This window comes from Xiphophorus maculatus, chromosome 17 (assembly GCF_002775205.1).
Source record: "Xiphophorus maculatus strain JP 163 A chromosome 17, X_maculatus-5.0-male, whole genome shotgun sequence".
NCBI lineage: Eukaryota > Metazoa > Chordata > Actinopteri > Cyprinodontiformes > Poeciliidae > Xiphophorus > Xiphophorus maculatus.
The window spans coordinates 3,557,026-3,583,779 of NC_036459.1; the positions used below are offsets into that span (position 1 = coordinate 3,557,026).

Consider the following 26,754-nt stretch of genomic DNA (forward strand, 5'->3'; position numbering starts at 1 on the left):
GAAACATGCTAGAATCAACTTTTCAACATTTGTTAAGGACAAATACCACAAATAGAAGTAAATATTCATCTCTTATTTAGCTACTAGCACCAACAATTCTTATTTAAAATCTGGATGCAAACTATTGTCTTTTTGTTACTGTTTAATAAGTCATGTGCTGATAATGATCAGTGATAACATTGAAAACTTTTTGGGAACCATAGATGTCAAGACCTTTTGTATCCGTTTACATTTTATCACATTAAAACCAAGAAATTTTGAATTTATCTGGAAGTTTATCTAACAGAGAAACACAAAGAAAACAGATGCATAGTTTATAAATTCTCAATTAAAACCCTAAAAATGTGGCATGTCTTTGTGTTTACCCCCCTTTTAATCTGATACATCTAAATAAAATGTAATGGAAAAGTCACAAAACAAGTAAGTAAAGTCTAAATGTGGGTACATGATGGACATGGACTGCAAAGATACTGAGGTAAGCAAGACTCAATTGTTTAAACAATATTTAGTTGATACTAAGGAGCCTAAACCTTGCTAAAACATATCATTCCAGAACACTGCACCACCAGCAGCAGCCAAACTTATTTATACAAGACAGGATGGACCCACGCTTTCATGTCATTTACGCCTAATTTCTACTCTGCCATCTGAATGTTTTAAGACTTGGATCAGGCAATATTGTTCCCCATTCTTTAGTTCACCAGTGTGAGCTGCAGTGTGCATTTCCTGTTCTTGTTTGACAGGGTAGACACCCGGTGGCCACTGTGTTTCAAAGTTCGACGTGTTTTGCGCTTAGTGCTACCGCCGCCTTTCTGGGTCCATTTCAAACTGGTCAATAAGTAATCGCCTTTCCTCCTTACTCGGATGCCATGCTTGAATTAAAGCAAATTGCCTTCACGTCTAGGTGCCAAACTGCATTGACTGGCTGATGTGCCATTTGTGTGAAAAAGCAATTGAACAGGTGTATCTAATAAAGTGGCCAGTGAATTAACACCCGCTCAAGCGACATGGCGTCCCGAGGGGAGAGCTGCAGAGAGGCTAGACGAGTAGGCAGAGCTACACAATGCAGCACTGGGATGAGCCAGTCTTATGTAAGAACAGCAAGGTGACTGCTCAGTTTCATCTGTTAGCACCGCTAAACTCTACTTAAACCACAAGACGTAAAAACATCCAAAAAACACTGGAGATTTTATGGACGCAGAGTGAAGGCAAACACACACTAATACAAGTGTGAGTGGGTGTAACAGCGAGCTACTCAAAAGCATACACCCAGCTTGTCCTACTACACATGTGAATAAAAAAATGGGGAAGAGGAGAGTTAGGGGTGATGAAGAGGAAACAAAGAAAAATGACGACTTCAACTCTCAAGTTAAAAATATCTCACATCTGAAGATATACCATTATGGTAACGGGACTGGGGGGGGGGGGGGCAGAGAGGATAAAGAGATATGAGAGTGAGTGAGGACACTTGTGTCCCATGTTTTCCTGCAGGCACACACCATTGGTCCACTAATCTGTCAGTCTGAGCACAATTAGTATAGTCATGAGAGGGAAGGGGAGAGTTGTGGTGTTGGGAGACTAAAACGAACCAGAGGAGACGGGGAGTGGAGAGGGGCTTGGCAGGACCTGTCACAGTTCATCAGTGCACTGGTACATTGCATCTGGCCTGCATACTACTAAACACCACACACACACACGCACACACACACAAATGGACTTGCTTGCAGAATAAGCCGTCTAGCAGAGCACACACACACATCCAGCCAAAAACAACTGGCACAAGAAATCCCTGGAGACATCCAAACAAATCTGCATATATTCATAAACACTATATTAACAAAATTCTCACAGTTTTAATTCTCCGAGCAGTTTTATTTATTTATTTTTTGTTTCACCCATTTATTAGCTAGAACGCACACAACTGAAATGTCTTTATAAACACAGAAACTGTACAGCTTGTCTGCTGAGCCCATCTTTGCGTATGGTCTGACGCCAATTTTCAAGATGTTTCCTGACAAAGCCTAACCAAGCTTAAACGGCCACGTCTGTGTGTGTCTGTGTGCATGTGTGTGAAAACTGCGCTTCAAACCGTAACGATGTCTTTACGTCCATCTGCTGCACTGTAAGGAAGAAACTGCCTCGCTCATGACAATGTTAGCCAACATGATGTCTGTGCATGTAGCGCCTCTGGCTGAAGGATACCTGCTGTGACCTCCTCTTGTCTTGACCTTAAGATGAGAGTCACCCCTACGGCTGAAAAGCCAACAAAAATACAGCTATTACAACCTGACACTCACTAAGCCCAACCCCCAGCTTCCAGCTAAACACGCTACGCGTTTCGTCTCTCTGCGGATACTTTGCGGATGATTTGGAGATGCTTTACAATTATTTTATTGACTATCAAAACCACTCATGCAGCTGTAATAAAAGGAAGATTACACTGTCCACGATGGACTCCAATAACTGAAGCAGAAACATTACATCTGCATCTGTAAAGGTGAGAGGACAGGGCATGAAATTAAGCTCATATCCAGCAACAGCTTCCTTAATTTAGTGGCCAGGCACAGACTGCGCAGCAAAATGACACAGGACAGAAAATTGCCTTTTGCTTGAATGCAAAAAAGGGTGCTCTGTAAAGTTGCCAACATTTTGTTATGTTAAAACCTCAAACTTCAATATTTTTATTTGAATTTGCTGTTTTCCTACAACAGCAACAGTTTGTACTGGATTTTATCTGGGGTGTTAGAGTAGAGGGGGACTTAATGGAACAGCCTGTCAAGCTTTACAGATTAAAACGAGAACGTTACTATGTACCCATTTTACTTCTGCACTGCAATGATGTGTTGCTTTGTAGTAATCCCATGACAAAGAAAACAATAGCTGTGACATAAAACGTACCAAAAAATGTTAAATGGTATGAAAACTTTTGCAATGCCCTGTATTTTTATCGGTTAAAAGAAATTTCAAGAAAGCTCCAGTTAAAAGGTCTCATCTGCAAACCTATCATAACTCTGCACTGCTGCCATAGCGACAACACTCAAAGCTGAGCCAACAGCAGTACAGACAGGCAGGGAGCTCTTTAGCTCAGACAAAAATAACTAGCTAACAAACAACACCAGCAGTAGCACCATGTACAACCCTTGTTAAAAAAAATAACACTAAAGGCTGCAACATTTTATGCACAATGTAAGATCTAAAAAGGGAACACACATCTGCAGTCATAACAGTGACTAAATCGGAATAAATTCACATGTAAACAAAGAACTGCAAAGTATTCCAATATGCATCTGTTTGCTTTATCGCTATTTAATCAAATAAAAATGTAATCAGGTGCCTTAATGACCGTCTGCATATTTAGAAATTACATTTTCATTGCAGGATTGGTCTTATTTATATCCGTGCAGCAGTCTGATGATGAAACAAAGCTACACAAACAAATATGCATGAGGTGAAATAATAGCAGAACACAAGTGTTCCAGTGTCACAGCAATACAATACACACATCAGATTCACATCTGGGCTCCCCTCTCCAGAGCTCCCTTTAACATACGACAGTGTAATGAAGCACAAAACACATACTGCTGAAGCATCTGGCGCAGGAGAAGACGGAGTGACAGACAGCATAAAGAGTAACACTGAGAACAGGAAAAATGGAACATAACATACAAAAGGGGAAAAATGAAAGAAAATGGAAAATTACATCTGGAAATGTAGAAAAGTAGAATTAAAAATTAAAACTAGGACAGAAGAGTTATGAGGACAAGCGGTTAGCTCGGAGGAATAAGAGAGAAAGACTAAACGGGGAGAGTTTTTTAATTTTTTTTTTTTTACCCAAAAGCTTGTCACAACCACAAAGAGATAAAGAATTAACACAGAAAAGGGGTAGTGGTGCAGGTCAACATCCTAACCACAGTGTGCATGCCCTGGGGAGAAAGGATGGGAGAAAGTGACAGTGAAGAAGAGAGAAGAGAAAAACAGATGAAAGGCAAGGGAAGATACAAAGCAGCATCTTAATGATGAGAGGCACCAACAATGGCAGTGAAGAAAGCGAGAAAGAAGGAGTAGTAATGAGGGCGGGGAATAAAAACCAAAAGGGCAACAATAAAAAAAAAAGGCTGGAGGGAATAAACAATGAAAAGGAAACATAGAATAGGAAGAGAAACTTAAAAACAATTTAAATACATACACAAAACAAAAAGAGTTCTGACAGATGTTGTGCAAGCTGACGTTTACAACAGGAGCGGCAGAAGCAAGCAGCATGACTTTCTCATTAATTAATACCACACTAAACATAGTGTCAACTGATTTTAAACATGCATAACAGTTGCACCTTTCTTTCAGGAACCACTGATCGCTTTCTAAGTAAACATGCTGCTAATGAAGTCTCTAAGACGAACAGGGATTCAAAGATTTTACTCTAAAGTCTTGACAGAAGCTCGGTTCGAAGGGGAAATAATACAAAAAAAAAAAAATAGACGGATGATCAAGAGACATCCCACACAGTAGACATCTGTGTCTCGGCATCACTGCATAGACCCAGCTTTTTCCATCTGTGTCAATAAATATGCATTCCCCAGCATCACATGGTCAGTGGTAGGGGCCCGTGTGCGAGTGTTTTCACAGTCCAGAGCGGATTCGAAGGAAAGATGTAAAATGTGGTAGAAAAAAAAATAGGGGAAGGAAAAAAATAAAATAAAATCGATTAGCCTCACTCTCTGCAGTGCTGCAACCACTGGGTGTGTGCAAGTGTTTTACTGTGTTTGCATGTGTCCCAACTTAGGGTGCCACCAAGTGGTCAAAATTAATATCAATTATTTGTAGATAGAGAATTCCCATGTGAAAGAAAGGGGGAATCAAGAGACAAACGGCTCTGAATGAGGATGTTATTGACTGTATATTAAAAACTGGAAAACACCGAGTTAGTGTGTGTAAAAGCGATCATATGTACAATCTGACAGGTTTCTCTGTACCTCTCCCTCGTTCCTCGGTGGACGAATGCTGGACAGGTGGATGGTTTTGTATTCTCCAGAATTGAGCTTGACCACCAGGGCGTCAGCATTGACCACCTGCATCACCTGCAATGACAAAAGGCAATTCCTGTCAAAACAAGCTCAGGATGCAGCATTAGCAGCCAAATCTGAGAAGCACTAATAAGAACCTAAGAAAGTATTTTTAAAAACCTGCTTCATCTCAAATACATTTACACACTCTTTGGGGTCATCACAGCCCTGCACTGAAGAGAAGTGGAGGAGCGCAAACACAAGCAGTGCATTTTGCTGAGTGAGTGAGTGAGCAGATAGTCTGAAAGAAAAATGGGAAGTGAAGGAGCACGAAAAGGATAAATGGAGAGGAAGAGATTCAGTCAAAAGTAGGAGGACAACAGTGCAGCTAGATCATGAGCAGGAGGAACTGAAAGTGAGTTAAGATAGAGTGAAGTCCTGACTGACTAAGTGAGCTAAGGCCTCCCAGCAGGGCAGCAAGGTTTAGAGGACAGGACGAGGACGTTCGCCTACCTAGGGGATTGGAAGCAGGGAGGGTTGATGAGGAGACAGAGTGGAAGAGGAAAAAAGGCTTAAAAAGAAACAAACATCCTATGGAAGATGGATAAGCTTAGAGATGTTTGCAAGAGTAACCATGGTGCCTTATAAAAGTATTCATAGATTTTGGACTTATTCACATTTTGTTGCATTACAACCTCAAATTTACCCATTTTACAGGGATTTATGCTTAACAAGAAAAAAATCACAATGGACAGGAAGATGTTTATCACTTTACAGAAAAATTGGGTTTCAACTTTATTTATATTTTTTACAAATTATCTGAAAAGTGTGGCATGTCACATCCACAAAGATTCAATTACAGCTTCTGTCTTTAAAGGTATTTCTAAACCAACTTTGCCCATCGAGAGACTAAACTTTGATCCGGTTCTTCCTTGCAGAAGAGTTCAAGCTTTGTAAAATTAAACAAAAATGAAAGTTTCGGGTCTCGCCTCAGATTTTTTTTTTTATTGGATTTTGGTCTGGACTGCTAATAAATCTAACACACAAACTTATTGACATACCAAACCTGGCCTGTCCAGCTCCAGTCCTTAAAGGTCATGCAGGCTTTAGATGTGGCCTTGCTCAAAGCTGACTCAAACGACTGAAACGCCATATCACTGTCAAACTTAGCTCTACAGAGGCTGGATGAGAAGTCATAGATTTAATTTAGCCGTTTTAAATCTTAAAAGGGCAACTTTTAAGACTTGCAGATAAGAAGCTCTAACGACTCCCGTGGTCTAAACCGTTCTGCTCCAATTCTGGTTGTTGTCTGACCCAGTCTGAAATCTTCTTTCTCAAATTATGTTGTTGTTCAGTAAAGGTCTCAAAGAAACCACTGAGGCCGTTACAGAACAGCTCAGGTGGACCCCGTGTACTAGTTAGGTCATTTGCAGGGACAATAGACTGTATTCCATTACAGTAAGCCTCAACAGGGAATCAGAAATAGGTTCACATAAAAGCTATAAACCAGGGTATCTACAGATTTCAGCAAATCAAATTTAAGGGTTTTTCAGTGCCACCTTGAATTAAATGTAAGAGCAAAAAACCTATAAATACAGGGGATGATTGGGGGATCTTGTTGAATTACAAGCAACGCAAAAAAAAAAAAAAAACAGTGCCAAGCTTGAAGGTTTTATTTTGCACAGAATGCATCAAGTATTGTACGACTTGGCAAAAGAAGTGAGCCAGTGGCAAAAAACATGATAAATGCAGAAAAGCTATCTAGCTACTTAGCAATAATATATTAGCAGCTAGTTAGCGGAAGAAGGAAGAAGTCTGAGCGTGACTCAAACTTTTGACAGAATATACCTTTGAGTAATGTATTGATTTTTTTTTTTTATTTAATACATTTTAAGGCCTTCATTTTAACTATATCAATGCAAGACTTAAGGAAATGCAGACAACCTATAAACTATGTTGGGGTAAGAAAAAAAGATTTTCAACTCACTCTATAAATGAGCTTTTTCATGTAACAAGACAGATTGGGGGTGCAATGTGATTGAGATGGAAACAGCATCCAAACCCTGAGCCTTTAAGTAGGCCACTTGCTGGAGACTGAAATCAATCGCTCTACACATGTTGCCACCCACTCCTCCTTTAAATGGCCTCACTCATCATCAGCCTAACTGCAGTTCAAGAGTAGGTTGCGCTCAAGTTAAAGTCCGCAAATTGAAAGATGCAGCTTTGAGCCATGCATTGACTGGAGTTCGGGTCATGTGGTTGCGTGTGTGTGGCTGTGGTAGTAATGCTAAATTAACAAGACTGTGTTTGAAGGAGAAAAAAAGTTTAAGCTTCCACAACACAAATTTCAGACACGGATCCAGGTGTGTCAGGCTCATCAAGAGATTCATTATTCTGCAAAAGCAAATAAGACCGCCTTTGCATTTGCCACCAGAGAACAGAAATTAGACCAACCCACATGCTAAATAGGCTGCCCACAACAGCAGCCAAAATACATCATACACTAATCACTGAGCTGAGTGGGAGAGATCCAGAGACACAGGGAGCAGAAGGGAGAGAGACTGGAAGGGGAGAGGAGGTGCAATGAGTAAATGCAAGGGTTGGGGGGTAGCAGTATGGGTGAGGGGGTGCATGCGATCACACAGCGACACACACACCAGCCTCACACTGCAACAAGGTCATTTTGAGGCCTGCCCAAGCAAGCAAAGTGCAAGAGAGAGAATGTGGCAGGAACAGAATAAAAACGGTTTAGCTTTTACTGCCTAGTAATCGGTCCGAGAGCACGAGATGAGAGACTCGAAATAGGAAGCTTCTAGGGTGTACCAGGGGGAGGACGGGTTGGGAGGAATGGACAAATCAACACGCACGGGAAGACTGAGTGAGCCAGGGAGACAGAGTGTAATCTCAGTGCAAATATCACAGGCACAGAGACAGAGGAAAAGATGGTGAATAGATAGGAAAATGGAGCAGAAAGTTGTTGCCATGAGGGCCGAGAAGACAAATAGGCTGGCAGCATGACTCACTTGTCTAATCTGATGCTAGAGGTGGAGATCTACTGCCACCCTCTGCCAGAGGGGGACATGACAACTGCAGCAGCCAGAATCAGTCACTGCGCAGGAGGGATCTTGGCGACTGTCAGGGAAATGTGTTGGTTGACACCTGAATCTATTAAGTTAGTTTTTACTCCGGGGGAAGTAAAGGCCTAGCCAGGACTCGCTCATTACTCAAGTCATATCACCTTATCTGAAAGAAACAACTATGCTTTGAGTTTCTGTGTTGCTGCCAGTGGACATGGTTTTGTCAGCCCGATTACAGGGCTGCACATCAACTCGGATTGTTTCTAAGGGCGTGATGAGGACTTCAGTGTAGTCGCTGGGCAGAGGGGAACAAAAGAGTGGCCGACAAAACTGTGGGTAAATTATTCTGGAGAGGGAAAAAACAAAACTCTATATAATGCTTGAAAAACTGCTTTTCCTAGAATTTCTTTGAAGAGGCAGCTATAATCCCCATCAAACCAGGTACATCCACCCCAAGTCACATCCTGAATAAAACAAATCAAAAGGTTCTGAGACCAAGTTCACAGGTGGATCTGGACTTTTGTTTGGCTATCTGTCTTTATGAATATCTTGTGATATGGAACATACAAACATGGAACAAAGCACGGAAGGAAGAAAGAAATGGACGGATTTATGGTCAAAAAGGTTAATAGAGGGATAAATGGATGCAGTGATGCAAGAACAGATGGATACATCTATAAAAGGGACTTATGGGTAAAGAGATGGATAATTCAATGGATGAATAGATGAAAAGAATGTGAAAAGCTTAGAGAATAGGGTAGACACAAGAGAAATGTAACAATTTTCTTACTTATCGAGATCTGTATAACTTTAATCCAATTCAATGTTGTATAAGAGCTCAGTGGGACAACATTCTTATTTATATAGAACACAATTTAATTCACCTTAAACAAGTGCAAGCTAGCCAAACCAGGCCTGAAAAATCACTTATGTAATATATGGTTAAACCTCTAAAAGCAAAATAATGTAGGCTTTTCAATACATTTTGCTGTAAATTGTGATAAAACTAGATTAAATTTATCCATACAACAACTCAGCTTCTGCCTTCCGTGAATGTGACACAGATGTTATAATCATAGTTGGTGTTATTGCAGAACAGAGTGCAGCTAATGCACTCAACAAAAGTACCGTAGTCTTTTGTTGAGTGCATCATGTTCAGTTCAATTCAGCTGATTCATAGCACATCATCTCAAGTCCACCGACAAATTACAAGTAATCCAAATGGATCCTAGTCATCAAAGAAGAAACATTTAACTTCAGTTTAGTAAAGTTTTATTTTATTTCACATTTGTTCCTCAGTGGGCCGTGCTTTTACTCTGGCTGCAGAAAAAGACACCTGGGGCTTTGCTGAGATCACCACTTGGATTCTGGACAAGTCAGCAACAAAAAACACATGGAGGCCGGTGATGGAGAGGGCAGAACAGACTGGAACGGACAGTTAACTACATGTCCTACTGGAACCTCCAAAACTTTTTACAATCAAGCCATCATAGTTCGTAAATCAGGGTCATATGCTGGATCAAACATAAGGCTGAACTGCTTGCAGCAGGAACATACTTCTATTGATGATAAAAGAAAAATAAATGTCAGGACTGAGTTAAGAATCAACATCAGGTTACTAAATCATACAAATCCCAAATCCGTCTCAGTCTTCCCCGTTATCCTTCTATCACTATGAGGTTAGGTTGTCCAAAAGTTCCTAATAAGTTAAAACTTACAGAAACATTTTTTTAAACCTTGGTGATGTGGCTAATTATTGCACTGGAAATGCATTATTTTGCCGCCACCCAGATTTTTTTATACAATTGACAAATTGTTTCAAAGTTAGGAAAAAGTGAGGAAAAACAAGCTAATCCACAAATCGTGGTGCAGGTCAGCAATTACCTGGGAAGAACAAGACAACAGCCTACATCTGTATCCTCAACCCAGAAAAGACAAGACAGATAAAGTCAAAAAAAAAAAAAACATAAAAAATTTAAAAAATCATCAGTTGGAGAGACTCGTGGGAATCAGACCTTCTGTACTTCTTCATCTATCCGTCACTCAGGTAATAAGAAGTGAAAAGTTGAGTGGACGTGGATAGAGGAGGACTGGATGATGACAGGATTGATGGATAGACGTGTCCTTCTGAGAATTCCTTACACTGCAGGATTATCTAGCGACAAATGCCACTGGGGTGAATGTAGTGCAGTAATAACATGCCTGAGTAACCTTATGCCCGTCGATTGTGCACTTAGTTTTTCAACAGATTTATCAGTGGTGATGTTTTGAATGACAACTGTCAGTCGCAAAGTTATAAACAAAGATAGACGTTTACAGTTAAAGGGTTTTCAGCTTACAGACAAAAACTTTGAAAGCCATTAAGACCATATGTCTAAAGAACATTAGTGCCTCTTGTTGATGTAAACACCAAAATGACCGGTCCATCCCACACTGGCATCAAACCCCTTTTATGGGATAATTTTAAGACATAAAGCAGCCCACACGAATGATAGAAATGTTTTATTCATTTCAAATAAGAGAAAAACTAAACACTGTCCATGTTTGTGGATTTCTTCTGTGTGTGCAGTTTATTAAAACCCTTCTGCAAGCAGATTGCCTAAGCAACACCTTTTATGTAACCCTGAGGCTAGCTATGAATTTTTCAGCATCTTAAAAAGTTTAGGGTACAGAGGGAGGGAACACAGACCAAATGCCGGCTTTAGGAAGAAAAAAAATGATATTTTCCCTCTTCAACTTTCCTTATATATTTTGAACAAAATGAGGTCTGAGTTTCAACTTGCAAAAATGTTTACAGAAGGGACTGAGTTCACGTTGATGATTTGCAGCTACAGTTGCTAAACTACATTAAAGTGACAAGTCTGAAGAATTAACTTGTCATCTATAGGAGACAATCACATTAGGCCACAGAACCAAAACAAATCAAGCCGGTCTTCCCATGTTTGAATCTATAAGTTAGGACAACGAGTGGAAACTGCATTCATCTGTACTTGATATTAAGAACATTTCTTTGTGCCCAAGGCTGTGTCTATAACATCCAAAGCCAATTTCTCTGAATGTTTGGTTTTTGAGGTCACATTGCGATGCTGTTACAGATATATAATTGCCATAAGGACCATTTGCCCCCAAAAATAGCTTCAAGGCTGCTGCATTTTTCTTCATATTCAGCAAGATGATAGTGCTATTGTTTCACCTCACAATGTTCCTACCCTGAATATATTTGCTAAACATCTTACCGTTCTCCATATGCTTCCAATTAAAATCACTGAAACGTTTATTTTTTCAGTAATTCATGTTTTAAGTCAGCTAATAGTGCTGTAAAAGACATTGCCAAAGAAAAACCATGACTAATATCACTATGTGCAATACTGATATCACAAAGGATTTTGTAGAATTCAATATTTGTTGCTGGTTTTATTCCAGGTGTGATGTTTTCTCATAGCAGTGAATGTCAACACATGACGCAGAGAATATTGCTCAAAACGCAAAATGTCACAAATCGTCAGAAGTAGTACTTAGCATCACCATTATGATTTCCTAAAAACAAGTTGGAAGGAATAATGAAGTTTGTTTGTTGAATTTAATTACCGATGTTCAAAATTATTTGATTTTTTTTTATTTTTTATTGTGACAAAAGGCAACATTTGTTGTAACCCAGAGCTATACAAGTAAATTAACTGGAACGTATTTATTGCAAGGTATCTATAGGGAGTTTTATTAGTAACAAGTTAACACAAAATGGGAAAATGCAAAAGATTAACATCTATAAAGTGCCAGAAAACGATAATAAGGTTGTGGCACTTTAGGATCTTACCTTGGCAACAAACTGTCTGTCCTTCTGGTCCAAGTTTGCTGTAGGTGCCACATAATCTTTCCAGATGCGAACTTTGCGCTCTTTAGCAGACCTAACATTAAAAAAAATAATAATAATAAATTTTAGTCAGATAGTAAAAAAACACTAAAGGTTTAATTCAGAGCAATCTGTCAGGAGAAATAATTTCAATAATAAAACTAACATAATCCTAGCATAACTGAAGCTGTGTATAACTGCAACAGTTAACTTTATAGCGTTTTTTCCCAGGGCTGCACAGTGGCACAGCTGGTAGCACTGATGCCTCACAACTCTCCTTAGGTGTGAGTGTGTGTGTGCATGGTTGTTTGTCCTGTCTGTCTCTGTGTTGCTCTGCGATAGACTGGCGACCTGTCCAGGATGAACCCCGCCTCTCGTTAAAATGTCTCGCTGGAGAGAGGCAACATCACCCCACTACGGTCTAGGCTGTACAGAAAATAAATATATTTTTCCCCGCATAGTTTTAAAATCACCTTCTTTGGCAAGGAAATAAATCTGCTACAATTGCTTCTAAAAGTCCTGTTCAAATTCTACGTTTCTGCGAAGAACGGGACCACAAGTGGCATTAAAACTCTTCCTAAATTTAGTGTGACTTTTATTACGTACAACTCGGTTTAAAAACGCATATGCTTGACAACATGTCAAAAACATCAATCTGCAATAACCAGGTTGCATAAACCTTAGAAAAAGACTCCATTTTATGTAGCTTTGGATCCAAATTCAACATTTTGTCTTCTTGGACACAAACCAAGAATCAACTATAAGGAATCTGATAAAATAAATATAAAGTCCAGCTGTTCTGGTTGGAGTGTCCGCCCATCACTTACCTAAATTAACAGTTTGCTTAGGAACAAAAGGACCTCAATGAGTAAAGATGTAAAAAAAAAAAAAAAAAAAAAAGCTGTAAGTGCCACATAATCTTTCCAGATAAAAAAAGGCTGACACTGGTCAGGGAGGCTGGCAGCTAAAAAGCTGAAGATTAAGATGGATCTCAGTGAATCTAAGCATAAATAAAACTACCTGTCATATTTGTTTTATATTGTTTTGTTTTTTTTACTTGAGTTGTACAAGCTGTATTTCAAATAGAGGAGGAAAATGTTTTACAAGGTTATTTTTGCACAATGTCAGAATCAAGATAAAACTAAACATGAAGTCTAAAACGTCGCACCGTTCAGCAGCTCTGAGTTTCTCAGCTCCCTGGGTGTAAACAGCCATGGACCAATCCACGCAGCGAGCAAAGCCCTCCTTCAGCAGGAGCTCTGTGATGTTGCCATTCTGAGACAGAAAAAGATCCACAGATAAACACACAATAAGACAGAAGGCCTAGTTTCTGCCAGTGTCAACACCAAGGCCTGATTCGTGCGTGTTACCGGGTGTAGGATGGTTCCCAGTATGATCTGGTTGTGACAGCTCTCCAGAATGATCTGAACATCTCGCTGCAGAAGCCGGGATTCGGTGAAGAATTTGGCCTCTGCTGCGAATGGCTCCGGTGTTTCTGTTCCATCTGCTTCCCTTTTGAACGTGGGACACTGCAGTCGCACCAGAAACAACAGTCAAGTACGTAAAATTGCATCCTTTACACACAATTACCATTTACTGGCAAAGGAGCATTTTGTACATACAGTGAGCATAAACATATTGTTGTGCTTGTCCAATATCCTGACAGATGTAGCTGTAATATTAAATCTTTTGTTGAAAGCAGCATAAAAACAGACATAAGATTGACAAGGTTTTATGTATTGAGACAAAGAACACCTTAAAATAGATTTAATATCCTCAAGTACGAGATGAGAAAGATTAGTTATCCTGAGTGGTCTACTGGCAAGGCTAGACTGGGTGAAAGAGATAGATGGGGAATTGAGTTGCTCAGATATGACACTAGTGGATCAGTCGAAGCAAAGCAGATGAGGAGGAGGGAAGAAAAAGTGACGTTACTCCTCATGTATTCATGATTAGCCTGGTAATTATTCAGTAATTTAAAAAACTAGAATAAGGAACGTAGTATTGTTCTAAAGTACAACCATTGCTACTTACCTTCACACCGGACAGCATAACGGTGACCAGGTAATAGTCTGGGAGCAGCAAGGCACGAACAACGCTGCCATCTCGCACATGCTCAATGATGGCTGAGGGGAAGAACAAGGGAAGAAAAAAATATCCTGGTAAGTTCAGCTTTTTAATGGACATTATATTTCAGAAATAGATCATTATCATCTTGTCAGACAGTATACAGTTGCTGCTAAACAAAAACAAATTTTTATTAAATATGACTAGAAGGTGCTCTGGTTAGATGAACCCGAAGTTCCCATCTGATCGACACACAAAAGAAAAGTAATATTTCACCCCTAAACGCAGCACTCCCATTTTTTTATTTGGTGGTGGCAGCATTATGATGTTAGGATTCTTTTTTGTAGTTGATGGCAAGATGAATGCAGCCAAGAAAAGGAAATTTCTAAATCAAAACCTGAAAGACAATGACACTAAACACATAGCTATGATGCAGTGGTTACATCAAGGCAAATCTGAGCAAATAGCATAGTCAATGTCAGGACCTGAATCTAATGAAGAAACAAGGTTTAAAGAAGAAAAACTAACATTCCCAAACAATGTTATTAAGTTTGAGACATTTTTTAAAAAATGAAAGCAATTTCAGTTTCTTTTTAAGCAAAACCAGTAGAAACTCACAGCTGTAGCTGCAGATAAATGTGGTTCTACAAACAACTGACTCAGCTGGACAGAACACAAATGCATATTAGTTATTATGTTGGCCAATCAAATTAAATACCATCCACACAGAATATACTGAAGACTGTGCTATGAAAGACCTCAAAGGATATGAATACGTTAGCAAAAAAGGTGCTCATAATTATTAATGAGTTTAAAAATGTTTGCATGGATTTCAAAACATCGATAGCTAACTCTGGGAATGTTGAGCCAACTATTTAAATTAGTATTCTCTACACAGAGCAAAATTTTGAGATGTACTTTTTCCACGGGTATTTCAGCTTTCCACCTCAGCGTCCGCTTGGATATTTTCAGCGCCCACGCCGGATAATTTCATCTGATCTCAAAATGACCCTGAATTTCACAAGAACGAACGGCAACAAGAGATGAAAGCAGAAAAAAAGCCATCAGCTGCTCGTTTTCTCCATTCAATTAAAGAGTTGTGAAATGAGCTGAGCCACCGTTCCCAGCAATCGTCTGGAAATAAATCGAGTGGAGCGTTGCACCTCGAGCAGGCTGGAGATGAGAATTAAAGGATGGCCTTGTGAAGTGTAGCAGGGCCGAATGTCTTACAAGACAGATGCAATCCTGATAATCTTTACAGACAAAAAAAAGAATATTTAATTTGTGTTTATGCACCAACTCCCTTTGCCTTCTTTGTTTTTTACAAGAATGATCCAAGCCTTTGTCAGAAGTCCTTACCATTGATGGGCTTCTGGTGCAAGGAGTCCACAAAGTTGCGGGGATTTTCGATGGTGTACTTGAGGTCACGGATGGTGTGTGTGCCGCCCCCCTCGCTCCACATGCCTTTCTTGGACGCCTTTGATTGATCCTCCAGTTCACAGAGTCTCGCCTGCTCTGGACTGGAAAGAAAAACAAAAAAGGAACGCAAAAACATCTCAATTATTCACACGTTGGTTGTATAGAATTTTAATGTTTGCAACGGATGCTTGCGTGTAATGTGGACAGACTTTTTAAATCTAATTAACGTCAAATCTCCAAAGAGACTGTAGAACTGCTGGCGAACCTTTAATATTCAAACTTAAAAAAAAACAACAACAAAAAAACTTTTGCCAGTTTAGAAACTAAACACAAAGCAAGATAATTCTAAAGTAAGAAGATAATTGCGTAATAAAAATCAAAAACTGATGAGAAACTGCCTAAAAACAAAAGGCAGCTGTTGGTGTTGTCTCGTCCTTCGCACTTAGGGACGAGACAACACCAGCAGCAGAAATGCGGCTTCCTGCAAACACCGCAATTAATTCCATGCTGGCTTCCTTAATTGTGCAGCTTAATGTCTTTTCGGGGCTCTTGTAAAGCTTTAATTATTCACAACTTTAAATGGCCAGCAGGCTTTTGCTTTTTCAACCAGCAAAAGCTGCACAATAGTTTTAGCAATTTGGCGTCGTAAAAACGAAGACTGCATTGAAATATTTCATTTGTTGTCTGAAAGTCATAGTTTGCCGGTGTTTAATTATAATGAATGATTCATGCTGAAATTTTTACACTTTTCCAGACTCAGTTTCCCAGAGTTCTCGGTTCAGATGGATGGACAGACGGGAGGTAAATGAACAAACAAATTGAGGAACAAACAGACTGAGAAATGGATGAATGGACAAACAGACTGATGATAGATAGATGGACAAAATCACAGAAACAAATTGAAAGATTGATTAAGGAACAACTTTGTAAATATAAAAATATGATTGGACAGACGGATGCATAAGAAATAGACAAACAGATGGACAAATGGCTAGATGCATGGACTGTCCATTCATCTCAACAAACAGAAAAAGACACAAATGGATGAACAAATGATGGATGGACAAGATGAGAATAAAAAGATGCACAGTTGAACAGACTGAAGCTAAATGAAGGAATTGAAAAATAAAAGACAACTCGATGGACAGGTTGAAGGTGGACAAAGGGAAAAATGATGGAGAAAAGACTAGATGAGTGAATGTATACACTAAGACAACGGGATAGAGAATAAGGTTAGGAATACAAATATATTTATTCCTCTTTTCTTTTTATTATCAGGACCTGAAAAAATATTTTAAATGCTGTGCTTCAGCTAGGCTTTTGGGCAAATTCCCCAAAACACAGTCAAGTTCATTCTGCGCACTGCTATGACTTAACAACAAACTTTGAACTGAACGGAGACAGTTTCTTGCTGACTTGGCAGCGATGGTCAAACTTCACGGAAGAACTAAGCTACTTAAATATTTAAAAGCGCCAAACAGGAACAGAAGGCTCCAATAGATTTATTGAAAGAAACTAGAAATGCTAAAAAAAAAAAAGAAAAAAAAGAAAAAGGAAGAAATGAATAAAGAAAGGCGGATTTTGCAAAGTCCTAGCATAGATATAGAGCATTCAAAAGCAGATTTCTTAAATAAAAATTAATAACCCTGTCTGTGGACACTGATGATAGTAAATTTATCCCTTCTTGCAGCTACACCGGCTTCTGGGTCAGCAAATCCCTCCACTACAGTGGCTCAAATCAAACTGATGGTCAACAAGGTGCGGTACAGAGCAAATCCATTCCAGCAAAGGCCGAGCAGAAATACTTTCCAGTTAAACCTTCTATAGACTACATCTTTCATCTCCGTATGGCTCCTTTGTGCAACCAAACACACTTCAGATAAAACATTTTTACCGCTTCCTGTTGTTTTTGTGTTGTTTAAGGAGGCTGTAGGAAGCCATGTACCCCCCAAACTGTGCACAAGAGTTCCAGAGTAATTGAACAGTGAGACTCTAATGAAAGCTTTTCAGCCCCTCAGTGTTTATAGCCACCAACTCCTCCTCCTCCTCCTCCAGGGCTCTAGTTAAACAGGAGCAATGGGAGACTGTAAAGTAAAAGTTGGTAGCCCCGGTAATGTTCCTCATTCCTGCATCGGTGAGTGGTGCCTCTATAAACCAACCTATCAAGCCTGATGCCTGGAGTTTTAATTTATCTAAAATTAACATTCTGGGTCCCAAAGGCAACTCAGTAAATGATTAAAGGCTTTTAAAAATGTCAGCAGTCAGAGGAAGTGATCAAAACTGAAAAGCTAAGCTTTTCCAAAGAACGCCATTACGGATGTTGTTAGGCCTGTCACGATAACACATTTAGCTCGACAGTAAGTTGTCAAAGTAATTATTGCAATAAACAATAATTGAAACCTATTCCAAGTTTACACACTGATAATAGCATAATAATGCATTTCACCCTGTGAAAGACTAATAAACTGTAATTTTGCACAGTACATTCCACACCGGAAGACATTTTAAAGATCCAAAGTAAAACAGGAGCATAAAAAGATCAATCAAAGGAAATAAAAATGCAACAAAAATCATAAATGAAATGGATTAGGAAGTCGCTGTAAACAAAATTGCCCTACAAAAGCTATCAGAACAAAAATTATTGTGCTCATTTCAATTCACCTGATTAATTGCTTAATGTGACAGGCTTGGATATTTTAGATCCAAGATGGATCAATTGTATGCTGGAAATTCATCTTATAAATCCCATAGTCATTTTAAAACTGAATGCATTATTTACTTTGAACTTTTTGAAAATAGCATAGTCTATCAATCTATAACAGATAAATGATCTATAAAACCTACTCGTTATCACTCATTCTTGCATTGTTCTGGTATGACCTGCTTAAGAGATTAGCTTAATACTTTTTAGTGTTGGCATTTGGCTGAAGTGATAAATACATGTGCATAGAAACAACAGAGACTGCTTTTGACTAAAGTCAGTAGTCTCCACATAAAGACCAAACACCCTAAGCATCACTCTGGGTGTCATTGTCTCTCATCAATCCAAGATGGAACAGTCTCGTTGCAGAGAAACAAGCTCACGGCTCCCATTAGTCGTTATTGTGAGTTAAAATTTTCACTTAAGTTAAATGTTCATTTTGTGGCGCATCTGTATCTTATTTTAAAGGGATATGTAAAGGTTACCATAGCGACCAGAGTCGGAGAGCGTTAGGGCAGTGGTCGAGATGAGATGAGAGGAGTAGAGCTTGTGAGTCTTAAGTCTGGTTCATACGGCACGATTTAAGAATTGTCGGCCGATTTTCCAAACCTCTGTGACCACACACGACACAAGCCGATAAAAGTACAACAGATCCGATTGGTTCGTGTGTCCAGCCACACGGCAGGAGCACACACACAAACCGATTCCACTCACAAACATCCCGATTCCAGAAGAAAATCCAGTACCCCCCCCCCCCCGGGCCGCAACAAAATTGCCAAGTCTTGACCGGTCCGCAGCAATAAAAAGGTTGGGGACCACTGACTAAAGTAATAAACATGAACCTTATCTGATCAGTGTGAAAATTTGAATTAGTACAACCTTTGTTCTAAAGTGTCATGAAAGTGTCATGTCTCAAAGCTAAAGACAAAGTGTGCATCAACGTAAATCTGTAAATACACAAAGTTGTGTACGACCCCCTCGGCAACTTGCCCGGCGAATTGCCTGGCCGTGTTAGCAGGCAGCAGCCGGGCTCTAAGCACATGTTTAACTCCACTGTCCGAAGCCATCACCATTATCATCACCTCCATAATTATCACCACATCACAGTTAGTGTGATCAACGTAGCAAGTCACAAGGAGTAATGATATTGGAGGAAAATGCACTGAGGGAAAACAAAGACCCTAAGTCTACGCTGAGTAATGGGCCTCCCCTTTGGCCAAATGATGCCAGCTTACACTTAAAGCATCATTTACATTAGTGCTTGTTATGGGCCATTGGACAGGCTGCTTGAAATGCTTCATTAGGGGCAAAATGTTCACATCATCTCTGTTCATGTTGGAAGACACAAATGCAGCAGCATGAGTCAAATTGCTTGTAATGTGTGTCGTGTGCAAATACCGCCACTGGGGGAGACATACAGCACTTTGTCATATAGCATGGGGTGTGTATTTATAGGATTAGTGCATTGGGGCAATGTGGTAGAAAAAAAGGTTTCAGAGGGATATCATTATAGCAGTAGGGGCATGCTGCCACCATCTGGGATTCTATGGCTCCATCTAAATTCAGTCAGCCAATTGAGGACTTAAGTACTTCTCCCAACAGATTCTGCAAGGTTGTGCTGCCTTAAGCTTTAGGAAATACAAGTTTACATCCTGCTGCCAAAAGTGATTTCCTCTATTTGTTACATAAATGGTTGAAGAAGTCGAAGCTTTAAAGTAAAAACATTCAGTCTCAGTGATGCAATGAAATCTTAAAGTATATGATTAAGGCCTCAATTCTAGTGTATTCCACAAGTGAATTCTGATGCAACGATATGATTTTGCTGAAAAAGTTTTCCTTTAATGAAACCTCCTGTTTCTGGATACAGTGATTATCAACCAGTTAGGTCAAAACAAATGTAAAAATAATAAATAAATCACAAACCTGGATGTGTTAATGAAAAAAATCTTAATATAAATCTTTAAAATGGCATAAGCACCTAAGTGCTAAATAACCACTATCCAGAGTACGCTTAAAAGCAAAATAGAGCTTTTAAAACACCTTTATTTAAAAAGATTAAAGGAGTTGAATGTTTGCAGTCATAAAAAAAGTTTAAGTTTTAAAAACACAAAGTCATTAGGTGCTGTGTGTTTGACTATACTACATAAAACAAGGTAACTATTTGGAGCTCAATAACAAATACAGTGTGTGCCAGAATCTAGGCAGACTTGCAGTGCAATTCTAGTCTGTTCAATTTCAATGTTCCATTTTTATATGTTGAACATATGAAGCCAGTATTATTGTAATAACTTTGATGTTATTTTTATTTATTTATTTTTGAAAGAAATATTTTAAAACACCTTTATAAAAAAGATTAAAGAACCATAACCTTTCGTTCTAGACGAACGGTTGCTTATCCCATCAGTTAAAAGTTTTTTAAACAGCGTGTACATTGTGAATGTACTATAAATTCAAGTACAAGGATGACTGCCTGCAGTAATATTTACTGCCTCTTAGGGATGTCTAGATGAATTTTAATGGTTATGGGATCGACGAACAGGAGGTGACATTGGTTCCCCTCCATTAATTTCCGGCGGAACTTGAGTTATGAAGTGACAATCGCCTTTCTCCAGACCAAACTACCAACGAAATTCCTCCATTTGAAATTTCATGCTTGTACATTAACATCAAAAGCAAAATAAATAAAATATTGCTTGTTGGGGTTCCACAGATTCCCAACAATCTTACTTGTTTCCTCTGATTCCTTCCCTTCGGACTGTTGCGAGGCCTTCATTCACCAAAGACTCAGCGATGTTCTCACCTGTTGTATCTATGGCAAAAATGGAGAAATGTTTAGCAAACAAGGAGAAAAATAATGTTCAAGTGACATGATTTTACTCTAGGAAACAAATGGTGCAAAATGAACATGAAGTGCACCTTTGCCCAGGTAGACCATCCCGTACTCCCGGCCTATGGCGGTCTTGATTTCCACAGTGAAGCACACTTCTTTGCCAATTAGCTTCTTCCTGAGAAACTCTCTGGCTTGGAAGGCCCAGGGCTAAAAAGAAAAATATACATTAGAAAGTGAAATCTAATCAGGCACTGGACTAGACAAGTAAGAAAACTTATTTGTTCAAAAGCAAGAAGGATGTTGCAGTAGTTTCTAATTACAGTAAGTGCTCATGTTAATGTATCACATTGCAATACTACTTTTTCTCTCTGTGAAACAATATCTATTGTTATTCCTTCCAAATGCAAAGTGCACTGCAGGTAAAAAAAAAGAAAAGGGTCAAGGTCAGGACCTGACTTTAACGCTGGCATTAATGTAAAACTCCCACAGCATGCATCTAAAATGCTCTGATCCGTATGGTGAGTTGATTATTAAAACATAATGTGCAAAGCAGTTATTTGTATGAGTGATTAGTAGATAGAACTTAATTTAGCTTTCAAGGTATAAATTGCGCTTTGACTGAAATTCCTTTGATAACCATTTACATAACTTATTTTCCACCATTTCAAAAGGTAAAATCGTATTACACAGCTGCAGACCCTTTTTGTCACAAACAGCCTGACGTCTCTTCCACTCTTCTCCTCATCAATCCACATGCATGTGCATACAAAAGTGGTACAAAAACAATTGCCAATTGAAAACAACCAAAGCATATTCATGTGTTACAATGGCCCAAAGACATCGTCAAAAACAATTTAAATCCACTTCACAATTTTGGACGTCCTTTGTTTTTGTCCTTCATATAAAATCTCAGTAAAATACATTCAGGTTTGTGGTTGTAAAAAAAAAAAAAGTTTAAGATGGTTTAATTACTTTTCCAGTGGTCTGTATTATAAATGCACTGCCATTGTAACACAAGGCCAATTTAAATAATAAATCACAGGAATAAATCGGTTTACCTCATCAGGGATGTCCTTGGTGTCGGGCTGGCCTTGTGCTGCTCGGCGGGCTGTGGCCCCTGCTCGGATGTTGCTGAGATTGATCTGGCGCTCTGGGGGCGGACCACCTCGAGGTTGGCCCCGAACAATGATGGCACATCCTGACAAGACCTGGACAACAAATGAAACAAGCAGAGAGAAGAAAAATCAGCAGTGCAACTAAATTATTTCAGCTATAAAAAAATTTATTTGATGGGATGAAACAAAAGCACCAAGAATTATTGACAGAAAGAAGAAACACATAAGTCATGGATACTTTCCTTTCCATTGGATAAGGCAAAAGAACAATTTTTTTTAATAAAACAATTTTTAAAATTATGCAAAATGAATTTTATCAGTGTATATGCAAATTACATTTCAACTTACAAATATTAGTGCAGCAAAATGTGAAATACGACAATCTAAAAGACTGAACTTTTATAGAGGTAGAAGCTTCATATGGCACGTAGCCATGGTGACAGTGTGTCATTCAAATGCCAGGCTTAGATCATGCCATCTGATAATGTAGCTGAATTTAAAAAAAAAAAAAGATAGCATAGACTTTGGTTTGACAACTGTGGCATTTACATGAAACTGAGCAAACACTATCTGCAAACTCTTCCGTGTGTCTGCAGGGAGCATCCCTGGCCGTTGTTGATCTAAGATCTGAGCTAGATAAACTCATCAAATCACCGCTGTTCATCACCAACTGTCCGACGACTCTGGACTACAGAAGACCTCTAGCTGTAATTTCTGCAGTATGATGAGCCATGAAAAACGAAGAGAAACGACAGCAACACAATCTTCTCCAATTTCAAAGGGACGCCATATTCTTAAGAGAGGGGCAGCAAAACTTCAGCAATTAAATTCTTATAGGCATATAATAAAAAAAAACTTCTAAAGCTAAAGTTGTTGTAATACAAGTAAAAAAAAAGAAAAAAAGCCGAAAGCCTGTAAAGCTTTCGTTAGACGACATTCATTTTATGAATGAGCTGCATAATCACTTTTCCACAGAATTCAATACTGAGACAAATGTGCTTTTATTTATACACAACTAATGCTGCTGTCAAAACAACATGCACTAACATGACTAGATGTGCAAGACAACAGAAATGATTTGGCGTCGTTTTTGTTTTAGTAAATGACAGCTTTTTCTTAAAGCCAAATTTACACTACATTTGATGCAGCATATAAGCCGACACAGAGGCTGTTTACTTGCTCAGATTCAGCTCCAACATGGACAGGCTGATGTAAATCATTATCTGGGTGGTGAGGTCAAAATGTCTTTTGAGATTCTGCTAAATACCAGCCTGGGTTTTTATTCAGAAAGTAATCTCATGTATTTTACTTTTCGCATTGTTATCCGGAGATCGTGACATAATAAACCTGATCTGTCACCACTCAGTAATTCTGCTGGCTCATTATATTTTTCTAAATAAAATGAAATCTAAAAGGGAAAAAGTGTCAGAAAAAAATATATTGTGTCCAAATCAACTACCACAAAGAATGCCATCTTCAGCAAGTCTAGCTGCTGGTTTACTCTGAACTCTGGATTCACTGGTTTCAATGTAAAATGGGCAACAAATTACTGCAGAATTCCTGTTTCCATGATGCTGCAACTAGGCATGAGTCATTTAATTGTTTTAAGGTGAACATAGTTTTGTTAAAGCAACAAAACTAAAAAACTTCCAAAATGTTCAAAGTTTCTTTTTCCCCCCCATGAGAAGCCAAAGAAGGTCCCGAAGTAACCAGGATTTTTTTTACAGCTGCAAAAAGCTAGGATTAGCATAAAACACGTGGCCACCACTCCATACAGCCAAGCACTGCTGGTCAGTAAGCTGAAAGAAAACTGGTACACAAGTTGGCTCTTTGACAATAAGATAATAACAGGACAGTAAAAAAAGACACAAGTGTTATCTCCATAAATTAACCTTACTAGCTAATAACACTGTGATATACTTATTTTATCTGTAAGCCGCAAAATGGCAAGACGATTTAGCATTCTGTGCAGCTAACACCTACAACTTATTTGTGAATCATTACAGTTTATATAAGTCCAATTAGTTAATTAATTATTAACATTAATTTCTAATGTTGAAATGTGTTATGTAACATTATGGCTAAATCAATATGCTATGTGATCGGAATTGTGAAAAATTAGATTTTTGTTTCAAACAGCAGCAATTAGGTCATGTTTTACTTTTCTTGCTCAATGTTTTCGAGTCAATATCGTACACAACCATAATATTTTCACTCAAGGATAACATACAGTCTCTCATACCAGCCGCTGCCTTAAAGTAAGCAATATACAAGAAAATATTCAAAACTAATTTGATTTGATTTAAATACTAACATTTCAATCTCAAGAAACTACATTCCTCTCATGAATTTTGAAGGTGGCAGGCAGAAAGCTGTGGGTCTGCTGACCCCTCTGTATGCAAACCCATATGTGAGGGGGGAAAAAAACGTTGAGTAAGGGTATGTTTGCTTGACTTGAGAGAAAAATTTCCATCTTGACACTGAAACATGAATGAGAGAGGACCCAGCCCACACAAAAACCACGCCGAATGAGAGATTACAGGGGGCAAGAAAGTTGGAGCTACGTGTCAGTTTCCCATGGCTGGTTTGGACCAGCTCTGAGAATGCTCTCTGCTACCCTACATGGAAAAAGTAAACTTACCAGAGCACCACAAATCGACGAAGATGTACTAAAAAAAATCCCATTTAACCGCATAATCCTGTTTTATTGGAGTTTCTGGGATAAAACTGAGGGACGAAAGCGAAATTAAACCCAATGCTAGAGTTAGCTTATAGGCTAGTTGACGAAATTTGCATGTTGCCAAATAGCAAACAAAAATAATTTTGTTGCGGCTGGTGCTGAGCATAAATCTGACACCGATATCACACACAGTACAAACCGCTTTCGTTTAACTTTACAGGTGCTGGACAGTAAATGCTAATTAGCTAACAGTTAGCCATCCTTTAGCTGGGAAACTTGACATCTGTCAACAACTTTTCAACATCTACTGGCTCCAGCTTGGCTGTTGACTACAACAAATTTAACCACTCAAATGACATTTCACAGCGACCATATTTCCAAGTCTGACAAAGAAAGTAGTTTCCTCACTTAAATTGAAATATCCAGACAAACGTGCTAACCTCAGTTTCCTCTGCTGGAAATTTAGCAGCAAGCTAGCTAGCTAACGTTAGCCGGCTTTGAGCTGCAGCCAAATAAACTGCATGAGCTTGACATCTGCTATTGGAATAATGACAACACTGGAAGTTAACTTAAAATTGCTGTCGTCGAGTCATGTGGCTTACTATCTTAAAGTATACGACAACCAGTCGCAGTTTCAATCTCCATTAGCGTTCAGTTGACTAAGCTAACTAGCTGTTTCCCCAGTGAGCTCTCATTTTCACATGTTGGGATTCGTACCATTTTCACTATTCCTCTTTGCAAAGGAGACGCCGGAACAGGGGCTGTCTGAGCTGGACCCGAAACAGATGCCATGTCCACCGAGCTGAGATACGCTGCTTGTTAGATGGAGAACCAGGTGAGGGATTGGGACTCTGAAATGAGTGGCTTATCTGTTGAGAGCCAGGAGAAAAAGGCAGTACACAGAGCGACACTCACGTTATACCGGAAGCACACTTTGCCATGCATGTACACACAGGCCGAAAGCTTTTCCGGGTCTAAGGGAGAGCAATGAATGGGAGCGGATGGAGAGCGTTCTAAACCGCGTAAGCAAATTGAAATAAGGACATCCGGGGCAAGAGCTACGACACGTCAGCATTGTGATACCCCAGATAGTGCTGCCTTCAAAGGGTCCGGGAATAGATTCACTTCTAAAGAAAAAGTTTACTCTTGGAAAGTAGCACATTATGCATGAGCAATATCTGACAGGAAATCCTATAGGAATGTAATGACAATGATTACTTTACAAGACTTTATGTGGGACTTATATTTGCCGAATTAATAAAATATTTCCAATATTTGTTTCATGTTATATAACATTTTATCAGGCAGCACAAAATATATTACTTTTATACGTTTTAAAGTATGTGATGATTGAATGCATTATGCTTATGTCCACTAGGTGACAATCACGAGTTTAAATCAATGCATAAATGTAAAGAGTAGGACGACAGAAGAAGAGAGTTTTTGTGACATACCTGTGAGAAACTTGTATGAGCAATCCCATGAAAAAAGATACTTTAATAAAAGTGTCTGAGCAGTACAAGACGACTGGTTATTATCGAACACAAATATAATTACAAAGTGATTTAGTAAGAATGAGGATAGCCATGCATTCATCTTCAGTCGTATTGATTATTGCAACAGCGTCTTCACAGGTCTGTCCAACAAATCAATCAAACAGCTGCAGCTGATCCAGAATGCTGCTGCTCGTGTTCACACTAAAACCAGGAAGATAGAGCACATAACACCAGTTTTAAAGTCCCTCCACTGGCTCCCTGTAGCTCAAAGAATAGACTTTAAAATACTGTTGTTAGTTTATAAATCACTGAACGGCTTAGCACCACAATACATTAAAGATCCGCTGTTGTTGCATGAACCTTCCAGACCTCTCAGGTCTTCCGGTTCTGGCCTGCTCTGCATCCCCAGAACCAAACGAGGAGAATCAGCTTTCAGCATCTATGCACCACAAATTTGGAACAAACTTCCAGAAAACTGTAAAACAGCTGAAACACTGACTTCTTTTAAATCTCAACTAA

At 39.0% G+C, this 26,754-nt stretch overlaps 1 protein-coding gene across 1 annotated transcript in view; it reads right to left on the minus strand.

Annotated features, from left to right (window-relative positions):
• The window catches only part of snd1 (staphylococcal nuclease and tudor domain containing 1), a 188,817-nt gene extending 163,160 nt beyond the window's left edge, over positions 1 to 25,657 (minus strand). Inside the window, exons 1-10 of the mRNA XM_023350655.1 lie at positions 25,457 to 25,657; positions 22,003 to 22,152; positions 21,031 to 21,151; positions 20,842 to 20,923; positions 15,354 to 15,514; positions 13,962 to 14,053; positions 13,298 to 13,456; positions 13,096 to 13,202; positions 11,892 to 11,982; positions 4,971 to 5,075 (exon numbers count right to left, since the gene is read on the minus strand). Of these exons, the coding sequence (XP_023206423.1) occupies positions 4,971 to 5,075; positions 11,892 to 11,982; positions 13,096 to 13,202; positions 13,298 to 13,456; positions 13,962 to 14,053; positions 15,354 to 15,514; positions 20,842 to 20,923; positions 21,031 to 21,151; positions 22,003 to 22,152; positions 25,457 to 25,531 (1,143 nt within the window). The 5' untranslated portion in view covers positions 25,532 to 25,657. The remainder of the gene's footprint in view (positions 1 to 4,970; positions 5,076 to 11,891; positions 11,983 to 13,095; positions 13,203 to 13,297; positions 13,457 to 13,961; positions 14,054 to 15,353; positions 15,515 to 20,841; positions 20,924 to 21,030; positions 21,152 to 22,002; positions 22,153 to 25,456) is intronic.
• Between the last annotated feature and the right edge of the window lie 1,097 nt (positions 25,658 to 26,754).